Genomic DNA, 13,106 nt, shown 5'->3' on the forward strand with positions numbered 1-13,106 from the left:
GGTGTAAGGGTCTGTGGGGTATTGTGCTTCCTGTAATATAAGGCTTCCGGTAATAGTGCTAGATTGGAGAACTACATTATTACATGGAAACAGTGTGAAGGGAAAGTCTGTACCTTGGTACACACAGTTTTAGAGAGTGAACAAAGTCAGAAGCCAGTTTTCATTTCAGAATCCATTGATTTTAATTCCCGTTCCCTAAATGGAGTGTCGGCCGGTATTGGTGTTCAGGTCTGCGGGGTATTGTACTTCCGGTGTGGCTTCCCTTTTACAAGGCCATGGCCTATTCGAATAGAAAGTTATCAGAATAAAAGCACCGGCCCGTGTACTGGGTATGTAGGGCTGCTCCAGTTCAATTGCTTGGCTCTTGGATTTGAAGAAACGATGCTCAATTGGTATATCTAATAATTTTTTTAATGTATCCTTCACAATATGTATGTACAGAAGGCACAATTCAGCCTGTTTGGCTGCAATGTCTTTTATTAATAAACCATTTTGATTGATTGATTGATTGATTGATTGATCTAGGAATCAGAGGTTGTGGAAAATCAAGACCTACGTGTACAATAATAGCCAATATTATTGTAACACTTTTATGGAATGAGAGGTAAAGTGAGATTGAACTGGTATACAATGTAGCTCAATAAAATCAATAATTTAGAAGAGTTTAACTTCTTTTCCTTAGGTTGTGGGAGAGAAGACAGATGCTATGTACAATATTTACAGGTTCATTGTGTTGGGAATTTCCTCTAGTACAATGAAAAGTGGACCACTGTTTAGTTTAACATGATCCTGTCCCAAAGACTGACACCTTTTCCAGTAGCGTGCATGTCTGTTGAGTGACAACAGATGGGATTCGAACATTTGGATTGGGATTTGGACTATACAAGCACCTAGCTAAAGAAGTGTGCTTTTTTTTTTGTAGAGCCGGGATCCGAACTCACGACCTCTTGGTCCAGAGGCACTAACCACTGGACTACACAAGCAACTAGCTAGACCAGTGTGCTTTTTTGTAGAATCGGGATTCGAACTCACGACCTCTTGATCCAGATGCACTAACCACTGGACTACACATGCTAGTAGCTAGACCAGTGTGCTTTCTTGTAGAGTGCAGATTAACACTACTCTTTCCTTCCTGTACATAACAGCTGGACCTAGCTCTCTCACCAAGCAAACGGGCCAGCATCGAAGCATCGTCTTACGAAAAGCCTCATAACTTCAAGGTAGGCTGCTTTTCCTTAACAAAGCTTATTTCTATTATTAATGTACCAAAGACAGGTATGGAAGACATAGAAAAACTAGGGTAACATTTAGTACTACAGATGGCATGTATGGGTAACAACAGCAGAAACACAAAAGGATGTTCAGTTCAGTAGAAAGCTAATGCACAAAAGTGTTAACATAGAATTCAGCACCAAGGACAGGCATTGAAGACATAGAAAAGGTTACGAAAAGTCTCATAACTTCAAGGTACACTGCTTTTCCTTAACAGAACTCTTTTCTATTATTAATGCCACCCTATGTAATAAACAGCTGTCGAAGCAATAATTGGGTGTAAATATTTAATACTGTCCAGATGACTCCTGTTGTGGAAGTCAGCTCATTTTGTGCTTCACAGAAAGGAAACACATATTTGTTCCTCAGACATACATTCAGTACTACGGTAGATGAAGCTTGTTTTGACACAAGCACACTAGTATTACAGATAGTCCTAAACATGCTAAACATGTGATATTCAGTGCAGTGAATAGCTAATGTACAATAGTATTTACATTGAATTCAGCACCAAGGACAGACTAGGGTAACATTTAGTACTGTGGATTAAACACATGGGTATTCTATAAACAGCAGAAACACAAAAGGGACATTTAGATCAATGGATAGCTATTGCACAACAGTATTAACATAGAATTCAGCACCGAGGACAGGTATGGGAGAAATAGAAAATCAAGGGTAATGTTTACTATGGATGGCACACATATGAAACAACAGAAATACAGAGGTTTGTCATTCAATACAGTGGATAGCTAATGAACAACAACCTAACATAGAATTCAGCACCAAGGACAGACATGGAAGACATAGAAAAGCTATGGAAACATTTCTTACTGTGGATGTCACACATGTGTAACAGCAGAAATACAGAAGGTATTTAGTGTGGCTAATGTACAATGACACTAAGTTAAACATAGAATTCAGCACCAAGGACAGACATGGAAGACATAGAGAAGCAAGGGTAACATTTACTATGGATGTCACACATGTATAACAACAGAAATACAGAGGTTTGTCATTCAGTACAGTGGATGGTTAACAAACAATAGTATTAACATAGAATTCAGCACCAAGGACAGGTATGGGAGATATAAAAAGCTAGGTAACATTTAGTACTGCAGATGCCACACATTTGTTACAACAGAAATACTTTAGTTTGTCATTTAGTACAGTGGATGGCTAAATGAACAACAGCATTAACATAGAATTCAGCACCAAGCACAGGCATGGAAGACATAAAAAGCTAGGCTAACAAAGATGGCACACATGTGTAACAACAGAAATACAAAAGGTATTTATTTAGTGCAGTGGATGGCTAATGTGCAATGAGTCAGTACCAAGGACAGACCTGTTTTGACTGTTCACTGCTTTTAGAGAGGTCCTGAGTACATACAACTGTTGTGTCAGACATGCTCTAACTGTAAGACACTGACTTGCATGAGCCTACACCAGCCATTTTCAGCTATGTGTGTAGCCAGTTGTTATCAGCAGACTTTTCTTCCACCCCACCCCCCCCCTCCAGGTGAACACGTTCCGAGGCCCCCACTGGTGCGAGTACTGTGCTAACTTCATGTGGGGACTGGTGGCTCAGGGGGTCAAATGTGCAGGTGAGAACAGTAATGCTCTTCTCTTTCTTAGACCACAGCAATATAATTCCTTGGTTCTCAGACATTTTATGTGAAATTTCAGCAAGTGGACATGAAAAAAGAGGGCTGGGAGTAAAACTTTAATCTGTTCATTCAAGGTATAGACTTGTGCACTAATAAGTCTGTTAGTACAAAATAACAACTATACTGTACTACATGAGTTAAAACACCATGAAAAACTTCTCTTCTACACTCACTCACTATCCAGTTTAATGTCTGTTCCTCCCCGTCTTCCAAGGTTTAGACATGCTTGCACATATACATGTACCGCATGATAAAACCACACATCTCTGCCCCCCCCCCTCCAGATTGTGGCCTGGCCATGCATAAGCAGTGTTCAAAGGTTGTGCCGAATGACTGCCAACCTCACATGAAGTACATTAAGAAGTTTTACGGCATCAGTCTGTTGTACCCAGAACCATGCCTGTCTAGTTCTATGCCTGAATGGGTTAGGGTTAGGATCAGGCACGGTTCTGGATAGTCCACACATATCCACAATGTCATAGATTTGCCCAAGGCACGGTTCTGGATATGTGTGGACTATCCAGAACCCTGCCTGCCATGGTTTTTGATGTTCTGGATACAATAAGCCTGAAATACATTGTTTGTTTCCCCAGATTGTGGCCTGGCCACGCATAAGCAGTGTTCGAAGGTTGTGCCGAATGACTGCCAACCTCACATGAAGTACATCAAGAAGGTTTATGGCATTGACCTGACGACAATCGTCAAGGCACACAACACAACCCGGCCTGTCGTCGTCGACAACTGTGTCCAGGAGATCGAGAGAAGAAAAGACGGTAACTTAAAGATTTTAGAAAGTGAGAGAAGGAGAAAGGGATAAATATGTTTGTAAAAATCTATGAATTAAGAGAAGAAAAATGATATACCGGCCATGGACAACTGTTTCCAGGAGATTAAGAGAAGAAAAGATGGTAACTAAAGATGTTAGAATCTGAGTGATGGAAGGACGAAGGGACAAGAAAAGTCCTTTAAAAATCTATGAAGGAGAGAAAATGTATCGTTGAAATTGAAGATGTATGTGACTTATAAAATGTGAAGAAATCAGGAAAAGAAAAAGTTGTGATTGAGCATGATTTGGGATTTGTTAAACAGTGTATCTTAATGAAAGATGTGTACCATTGTTCTGAGGATAAAGTTTTAAGTGATATGATGTATCAGTGAGGACACCTAGTGTATGAAATAAAACTGCAACTTAGTAATTTACAATTTTATTCCATTATGTACATGTACAACACTGATAAACAAGTCTTCTCTAACTCTCTGTGTTTACATTCCAGGTTTGTTGTCTGAAGGACTTTACAGAGTTTCTGGCTTTAATGATGACATAGAAGAAGTCAAACTGTCATTTGACAAAGGTAATAGTGAGATACTATTTATTTTATCACAAATACTTTTGAAACATGGCTTCTCAATCCAAGTACAAACCTTTGAAAAACAGTCCTACATAGAAAAATTGTATTTAGCATCTAGCAACTTCTGTTGAACTGCAACTGTTTCACAGTAACGGTTATATTTGTAGTTACTGTAGATAATGTATTTGCTTTTTTGTTACAGCAAAACTTAAATCTTGGAGTCTAATACAAATGTCTGTGGGGACATACATGTATAATACTGTGGATTGGAACTGCAACTGTTTGTCAGTGGGGACATCTAGCAGGTCAGGTTGAAATTGCAGCTGTTCCCTTTGTTCATAACAAACAATCCATTTTTCTGTTTTCTCAGATGGAGCTCAGGCTGACATTTCAGAGTCTACATACGAAGACATCAACACGATAGCGGGCGCGCTGAAGCTCTACTTCCGCATGTTACCCATTCCACTCATCACCTTCGACGTCTACCCAAAGTTCATAGAGGCAGCCAGTAAGTCTTTAATAGTTGTTGTCTCAGCAGTTTTTAGGGCTTGGAAACCAGATTTTTCAAAGTCAATATTCTAGTCACTTATCTACATACTGTCCCAATGTATATTGACACTCATTGAGCAAAGATGCCAAAAGTTCTGAAGAAAAACAGTTACTGGAAGGACCCTGGGCTGATTTTTAGGGTACCACCCAGAAAATAAAGGACTCATCTTTGGGCTTGTTTCTCCAGTTTTAAAAACTTTTTGCCACCCTGAAATTGCATTGGATGCCCGTTCACATTTTTATGTTTCCCTTTAGTTTGTTCTAAGGAAAACATATTGTTTTTACTCTGTTTCTTCTTCCTCTTCTTCTTGAACAAATAAGGTCAATGACCTGGAGCAGACAGCTGTCACCATGGTAACTGGTGGTGTACATAGCAGACACCCTGTGGTGTTGGGTTACATTGCGTTTTAAGTGGTAGGACAGAATTGGAGGGGCACTGGCATCATATACCACCTGTATATGAATGTTTTTGAGTAACAATTAACAGAGCAGCATGTGGTTTGTTGGGCTAGATTGTGTAATGGTAAACTTGATGCATTTTGTTTTGCAGTTATCAGATTGAGATCCATACATTTGGTTACTGTGAAAATATTGTAATATGCCAGCTATTATTTGAAAGACTACTACCTACATGTACATGTAAAACAAGGCCCAAAGATTATATGCTATTTTCTGATCTCTGCATTGATTATTGCCAGACCCTGTTCAATGTCTTTTATCAGTGGATGGCTTCTGTTCTGAGGGAAAACCTGCCTTGCCATAACCAAGGCTTCTTGGCAGAGACTGAGGGCTTTACTGTGATCACCCAGGCGGTGCCAGGCCACCCCCAGGTTTCTGAGTGACATGGCAATGTCAGGATGTGCTTTAGTCTGACCATAGATACTTCTGTACATCTGCAGTGCCTGTTCACCGTAGCTGATTGCTTTTCTGTAATCACCCAGGTGGTGCCAGGCTGACCCCAGGTTGTTGAGTGAGGTGGCAATGTCAGGATGTGCTTTAGTCTGACCATAGATACTCCTGTGCACCTGCAGTGCCTGTTCATGGTAGCTGATTGCTTTTCTGTGATCACCCAGGTGATGCCAGGCTCCCCCCAGGTTGTTGAGTAAGGCAGCAGTGTCACAATGTGCTTTAGTCTGACCATAGATACTCCTGTACATCTGCAGTGCCTGTTCATGGTAGCTGATTCCTTTTCTGTAATCACCCAGGTGGTACCAGACTGACCCCAGGTTTCTGAGTGAGACAGCAATGCCAGGATGTGCTGTATTGTGACCATACATACTTCTGTCCATCTTTAGTGCCTGTTCAGGGTAGTTTCTTGCATTTTCAAAATCACCCAATTCTATCCATGACTTTCCTACATTGTTGAGTAAGCTTGCAACATCACAGTGTGCTGTATTCTTACCATGGATACTTGAGCTCCTGTACATCTGCAGTGCCTGTTCACGGTAGTTGATTGCTTTTCTGTAATCCCCCAGGTCATCCCAGGCTGACCCCAGCATGTTGAGTGAGGCAGCAATGTAGGGATGTGCTGTATTTTGACCATAGATATCCCTGTACATCTGTAGTGCTTCTTGAAGGTAGCTGATGGCTTCTCTGTATTCACCCAGATGGGGATAGACTCCTCCCAAGTTGAGTAGTGACATGGCGATACTAGGATTTGTATCTGAATTTGTGATACCTTGACCAGAGGAACGTGCCAATGACAGTGCCTCTTCAAGATAGCTGACTGCCCCCTGATAATCACCCATACTTCTCAAAGCAACACCAAGCCTGTTGAGCAGCACACTTTTATCAGCATCATTTCCTTTAGCTTCCCTCAAAGCTTCCTGGTAGCAGCAGACAGCCTGGCTATATTTGCACAGTACAGTGTACATTGTTTCTCTTATTGCAATTGTCGGTAAAGTTGCATAGAAATCATCGGATGAATGTGGAATTATGTTTTGTTCAGACCATATTGAAAAAAGATATCTAAGATAGAGTGCTGTGTAATAGTATCTGAAAAGCTGCTTTTCATTTGGTAGATAAAAAATCTGTTTCAGTGTGTTTGTTTGTATTTCATCATTGGTCTGTAGGTATGGTTCCTGTCCATGCTGGGCTGTTTCAATGGAGGCCAAAGCTGACAGGTTTTCCTTCTGTCCACCATTTGCGATGTATGTTCTGAGCCTGAGTTCTGCTGAGATGCTGGCAATCACTGTCAGGTGATGTGCATTGTTGGAACTGATCACTTGTTGGTTTTCCATTTCTTCTATTGTCTCCCAAACTGTGGTAGGTATGATGCCTGAAGACAGTGCCAAGCAGTCCACTGCTACAGCTGGGAAGCGATAGAGATCTTTCTTCACATCAATCAACCTTGCTGTGAGGGATCTTTGTAGATCTTTGTAGATGTCATTGTTTTCCCTCAGTGTCTCCTGTGCCAGTTGTTGAGCCATTTTACCCCCATCAGCTTGCAGTATCTCCACTGTGATGGCCATGTATGTGTCAATCAAATCCTGGTCCCCTGCTATCAGGCATGGGTTTCTCAAGATAGTGGCAAGGTGATATCCTTCCTTCAGATACAGTGTGACATCAGTTTGAAGTATTGAGACCATGTTCTCTGGGGTGCAGATGAGTTCACTGGGTGGTTCATTCTTAGTTCCCTGCCTGCCCAGTGGAGTCTTACTTGCCTTTGGCATGGAACCATCAAATGCAAACCCACGTGGTGTAACAGAGTCATAGTACCAGTCATCAAGTGGATTCTCAGAGTAGAAGTCATTGAGAGATTTTATTCCCAGTGCTGGGAGAATGGTTTCTCCCAGGTTGACCACCTTGAGGTGTAGATAGTGGGTGAGGTTACGGAAATACACAAGACATTCTTCACTTTCTTTCTCTTCCAAGATGGCAAACTCCAGGTCTGAGTATGGAGTTACCAGTCCTGTGGCCTGTGAACCCAAACCTATCAGGGCATACTTACAGGGAGGGGGACTCATTAACCCAATACACTCTTCTACAAGCAGGCTGATGAACTCCTTCCTTTGTTGTGCAATTTTCTCAAACAACTGCCTGACAGCCTGAGCTCGTTTTGCCTCTATCTCTCTGACACATGGGTCATCCTCATCATGTACATAGGGATCCAGCTGCTGGTCAATGGTTTCCATCTCCAGCTTGATCTGGTCCCGCATCTCCTTCAGCTGTTTCTTGTGTTTGTCTGTGTCATCTCGGTTAACATTTCTATCAATGCCTAAGGCACATTTGAGGAATGACATCTCTACTTCTCTAATAGCTGTTACTATGTTACCATTGAGGACTTGATCCTCTGACCTGGCTATTGCTGCATTGTAGAGTGCTGCTGCTTTGACAAAGTCTCCCCCGTCTCCTGTCTGCTGACCTCGCTTACTGTAGACATCCCCCAACTTGCACAGGGGCTCCACCTCTCTCTGGAACTGCTGGGCTGTCGGCTCATCTGAATTTGAAGGTGTTGATCATGAATACATATTATTATTAGGAATTACAAGTGTATTTATCTTGGTGATAGAATTATTCTTTTAACTAACTTAAAGGTTTAAAAAGATTTAAAACGTATTTCAAGTTCATTTGTCAGTTAGGTCTACACAAAAGAAAAAGGCTGGGGTCATCAGTTCTTTCTACTAAACAGGAAGACAGGAAACTAAACTTTTTTTCCTAGGCCTTACTGTTCCAGCTATTGTTATCAGGCTGTGTAGTTATCTTGATGTAAAATCTAAAGAAAAGTAGTGTTGGGCCTGTACCTCTCACATGTACCATCTTGAGTGCAGCTGCAAAGTGCTGCTCTGCTGAGTCCAGGTCTGCTCTGGCAAGGGAGGAGTCTCCTTCCTTTAGGTGGTCCTTGTACTTACTAAGAAATGCAAGGTATGATACTGAGTTGTGGAGTGAATGTGACTGTAAAGAACATATGAATTTCCTGATTCAATTACAGATCTCACTCATTCACTATCCTGTCCAATGTTTTTGTTTTGTCATCCATTCAGCCAATGTACAAATTACGCAATCATGTAAAGAGAAGTTGTGTCTCAGAAAGGTTATGGGCAACATATTTCTGAATATAAATTATATGTTATCTCACCTGTCAGTATGGCCTTTATCTTTACCAGTTCTGGCTGCAGCACTGGTCAGTCCTGATTCTGATGCTTTGCTGAAAAAGAATTGAAATAATTATGAAACTAGTACTAAAAATAGTTTTTGTTGCAGTCATGTTGAATGGATACTTTTGTTTGCTGCAAAGAAGAAAAAGTTTTCTTAAGTTAGCTTTTGATTTGATCAATTTATAGAAATGAACTTCTAGAATTGATCAAATCAAAAGCTAACTTAAAGTTTTCTAACCTTCTTATGCCTGGATAAAGATGTTGATCCTGCAGTGTATTTGCAGCTATACTCTTGTCCCCCGTCTGGTGTGGCATGTGTGGTCTTCTTTCTCTCAGTCTTGCTTGGTTTGATAATGATAGCTGCAGAATTTAATTCACATTTTTTAATATTTTCTTACTAATATTCTTTTGCAACATTGTACAATTATAGTTCAATAGCTGTATCATGTGTAAGTAAAAAGAATTAATTGATGTAGTTGTATCATGTATAAGTCTAGTTGTATCATGTTGACGTAGTGGTATCATGTGTAAGTTATTATATAAGAATTTGTTTTTATCAGTTTTTGTTTGTGAACTGGCATTGTAGAACTTATAGTGACCATAAACCAAATCTATACACATGCAAACATCTAACCTGTCAGTGTCATTTCCTAGACTTTTTTATTAGTTTTTTAGTATTTAGATCTTAGAAGAACAAATAATGACAACAAAATGTAATTTTCTTCATTTACGTCTATACTTCCATAAATGTTTCAAAGCAACATGGTTGTACCCAATTTCTTTTCTCAGACAAGCAGATTTTCTCAGCAAATTTTTCTCAGCAGATTTTGTCATACGTATATTACCTTTATCACTGCTTTCTTGATCTTGTTCAAGAGACATCTAACCAAGTACAAGATAGTTTTTTTTTACGATGTTCCAGGGTCAATTTTGTCCCCGGATCCCCACATGTTGTCAGGGCCTTGTTGTACATGGCAGCTGCCTTGGAGAACTGGGATACATCAGAGGTTGTCTTGCCTTTCCCAAGGTAGAAATCTCCAAGTGATTTGAGAACTTCAACCTCCAAGAACATGTCGCTGTTCCCAATCGCAGTCACTAATGTTTCTGTGTAAGTTTCCTCTACAGAGTGCAAGGGCTTACCGACTCTTCTGTCCAGTTTGTCACAAATCTCTGCCACCCTTAAGACATTACTGTCAGCAGTACCCCAGTAGTCTGGTGACAGCGACCGGAAGTGTGGACTGTACCCCTGCAGCAGTTGTCTGGAGAGTTTCTCCATGTAGCGGATACGATGTTCCATTGTTTCTCCCACATCTGGATCTTTGCAGCGCAGTAAGGCAGCAGCATACAGGGCAGCAGCCTTGTCAAACTCTGCTGAATCTTTGCTGAGCTTGGCTTTCTCAAGACGCAGGTCTCCAAGACTTTTCAGGACTTCTACCTCCATGGAACAATCCTCACTAGCAATAGCTTCCTTCAGTGCCTGACCATAACTGACTTCTTTGCTGTACGGACTGTTTATGCACAGTTTCTGCAGTCTGTTTGCCAAGCTGGCCATGCTGACAGTAGACATTTTCCAGCGTTTCTTCTGTTGACAAAAGTGTCTAAATCTCACCTGGGTGTCTGAGACTTGCCTGGGTAGAGAGTTTCCCAGTCTTTAGAAGTTGAAGCTTTGAGTTTTCTTCAGTACATGTAGGGAAAAATTGCTTCTGTTCCACAATGTGTGGGCGAAAGTTCTGGGTTTTCCCTCGTATTCTAAAGGGGGACTTTCCCTGTTTATCTCCAGGTCTTTCTGTTGGGTCACACCTGATATGTTTTGTTTGACGTAGTAAACACAAAGCTGAGGACAAGTGTCAACCTCTCATGTTTCCATGTGGCATTGTTGTTCACAGTGGGCTCTGTTATTACTGACCGACACTAGCTGGTACACAGTATGCAGAACTGGTAATAGAGAGCCAGCATATGGGTTGGAGAGCCAAGTGTGTACCCGGTAGAGGTTGGGTGTCATGGTTTTGCTGGTCAATCTTGTATTGAATATTATTATGAATATTAGAGAATGCATTTTGGGGGTGACTGGTATATATAACTTGGCAGAAAAGTGCTAGTAGATGTTTGCTTAAAATCTTTAGTGGAATGTTGACATTATATGTTTTCTAGTAAAACCTTGTGTTGATTCAGTGCTACAAAGTTTTACCCTATACATGACAACCAGTATCCTCATAGTTTCTATTGTTGTGTTTTCTTCTTTACAGAGATTTTATATCAATTAGGTTCAATGTTACAAACCTTATGAATTGTTGTTCCTACATGACAACCAGTGCCCTCATAGTCTCCCTTGTTGTGTTATCTGCAGAGATTCCTGATGATAAGGACTGTCTGAGAAAGATCCACGAGACGTTAGACGATCTGCCGCCAGCTCACTTCCAAACTCTCAGCTTCCTCATGGCTCATCTACACAAGTAAGGCTAACATATTTTATTACTTGCGTATATTGTATTATATCATATCCAAGAACAGTATGATACTTGGATCTAGCTAGGATTTTGTTTTAACATTATCAGGTAGTATACTTTCAAACTCTCAGCTTCCTTATGGCTCAACATCTTATTTTGTTTTATCATCATGGTAGTACTCAGAAGGGAGCAAAGGGACCAAGTGGGGGGTTGGTGAGGTTTTGAACTTAATGTGAGAATTGACTATTCTAAGATAGCCAAAGGGGAACATTGTTGTTGTTTTTTTTACACAATGTATCCTGGATGGACAACCTTTACAACTTTGTAGTGTTGTAACCTTAACAAAGGACCTTTAGATATTAAAACTCTGCCACAAACTCAAAACAGACTCAAATGCTGGCAACAAAATGTATTATTTAAAATAATTTCTTCTGGCATTTATTTTCTAATTCATGATTCTCTTGATGGGGTGTTTGAAATCTAAAACAGGGTTGGAGAGACTGGTCACTGTATACCTGAATGACATACCTTTCTAGTATCTAAATGTTTTACTTTGTCTCCTCAGAGTTGCTAAATGCGACAAGTTTAATCTGATGACAGCAGAGAACCTCGGGATGGTCTGGGGACCGACGCTGATGCGACTCGCAGACACGAACTCGCTCGCCGGACTCACCGACCTGAAGTTCCAGAGGAGGGCTGTGGAACTCATGATCAAATTTCAGGACGCTCTCTTCAACTAGCAATACTTGTGTTTCATTGGCCAGTACTGAGCCATGTGACTGTGTTTCATTGGTTGCCAAAAATTGTTTCTGCTTCTGATTGGCTAGTACCTAATCATGTGACTCGAAAGTTAAATCTGATTGGCCAGTTCTTAGCTGACACAAACTCGCTCGCCGGACTGACCGACCTGAAGTTCCAGAGGAGGGCAGTCGAACTCATGATCAAGTTTCAGGATGCTCTCTTCAACTAGCAATACTTGTGTTTCATTGGCTAGTACTTTGTCATGTGACTATAGCTTCAGGCTGTGATTGGCTAGTATCATGTGACTCATAACTCAAATCTTATTGGCCAGTTTTTAGCTCGAATCGTGGACACAAACTCATCATCAAGTTTCAGGATGCTCTCTTCAACTAGCAATACTTGTGTTTCATTGGCTAATACTGAGCCATGTGACTGTTTCATTGGTTGACAAAAATAGCCTCGGGCTCTGATTGGATACTCATCATCAGGCTCCATAATACTGAAATCTGATTGGCCAGTATTTGGTCAATGACATGGTTGTCTTTCATTTGTGTTTCATTTTTTGCCAAAAATTGTTTCTCTGCTTCTGATTGGCTAGTACCTAATCATGTGACTCAAAACTCAAATCTGATTGGCCAGTGCTTAGACTGTGTTGTATTGGTTGACAGAAATAGTTTCAAGTTCTGATTGGCTACTATCTAATCATGTAACAATGACTCAGAACTGATTGGCCAGTACTTAGACACCATTTCATTGGTTGCCAAATGTAGGTTTAGGCTCTGAATAACTTGTACCAACAACTGTAGTCATGTGACTCAAAACTCAAATCTGATTGGCCAATACTAAGTCATGTGACAGTGTTTCATTGACAACTTGATTGCAAAGTCTTGTACCTGATTTGCCAGTATTCTAATAACTGATTCATAGACAGAACTTGTATCTGAGTGGCCAGTACTTCATTTTGTAAATAAGCTAGATTGG

At 40.7% G+C, this 13,106-nt stretch overlaps 1 protein-coding gene across 1 annotated transcript in view; it reads left to right on the top strand.

Moving 5' to 3' along the window:
* LOC109461584 (N-chimaerin-like) overlaps positions 1-13,106 on the top strand; it is a 44,376-nt gene extending 31,270 nt beyond the window's left edge. Inside the window, exons 7-13 of the mRNA XM_019757963.1 lie at positions 1,146-1,220; positions 2,795-2,879; positions 3,536-3,715; positions 4,217-4,294; positions 4,662-4,799; positions 11,285-11,390; positions 11,950-13,106. Of these exons, the coding sequence (XP_019613522.1) occupies positions 1,146-1,220; positions 2,795-2,879; positions 3,536-3,715; positions 4,217-4,294; positions 4,662-4,799; positions 11,285-11,390; positions 11,950-12,124 (837 nt within the window). The 3' untranslated portion in view covers positions 12,125-13,106. The remainder of the gene's footprint in view (positions 1-1,145; positions 1,221-2,794; positions 2,880-3,535; positions 3,716-4,216; positions 4,295-4,661; positions 4,800-11,284; positions 11,391-11,949) is intronic.

Source organism: Branchiostoma belcheri, unplaced genomic scaffold, assembly GCF_001625305.1.
Source record: "Branchiostoma belcheri isolate BF01 breed outbred unplaced genomic scaffold, Haploidv18h27 scaffold94, whole genome shotgun sequence".
Taxonomy (NCBI): Eukaryota; Metazoa; Chordata; class Leptocardii; order Amphioxiformes; family Branchiostomatidae; genus Branchiostoma; species Branchiostoma belcheri.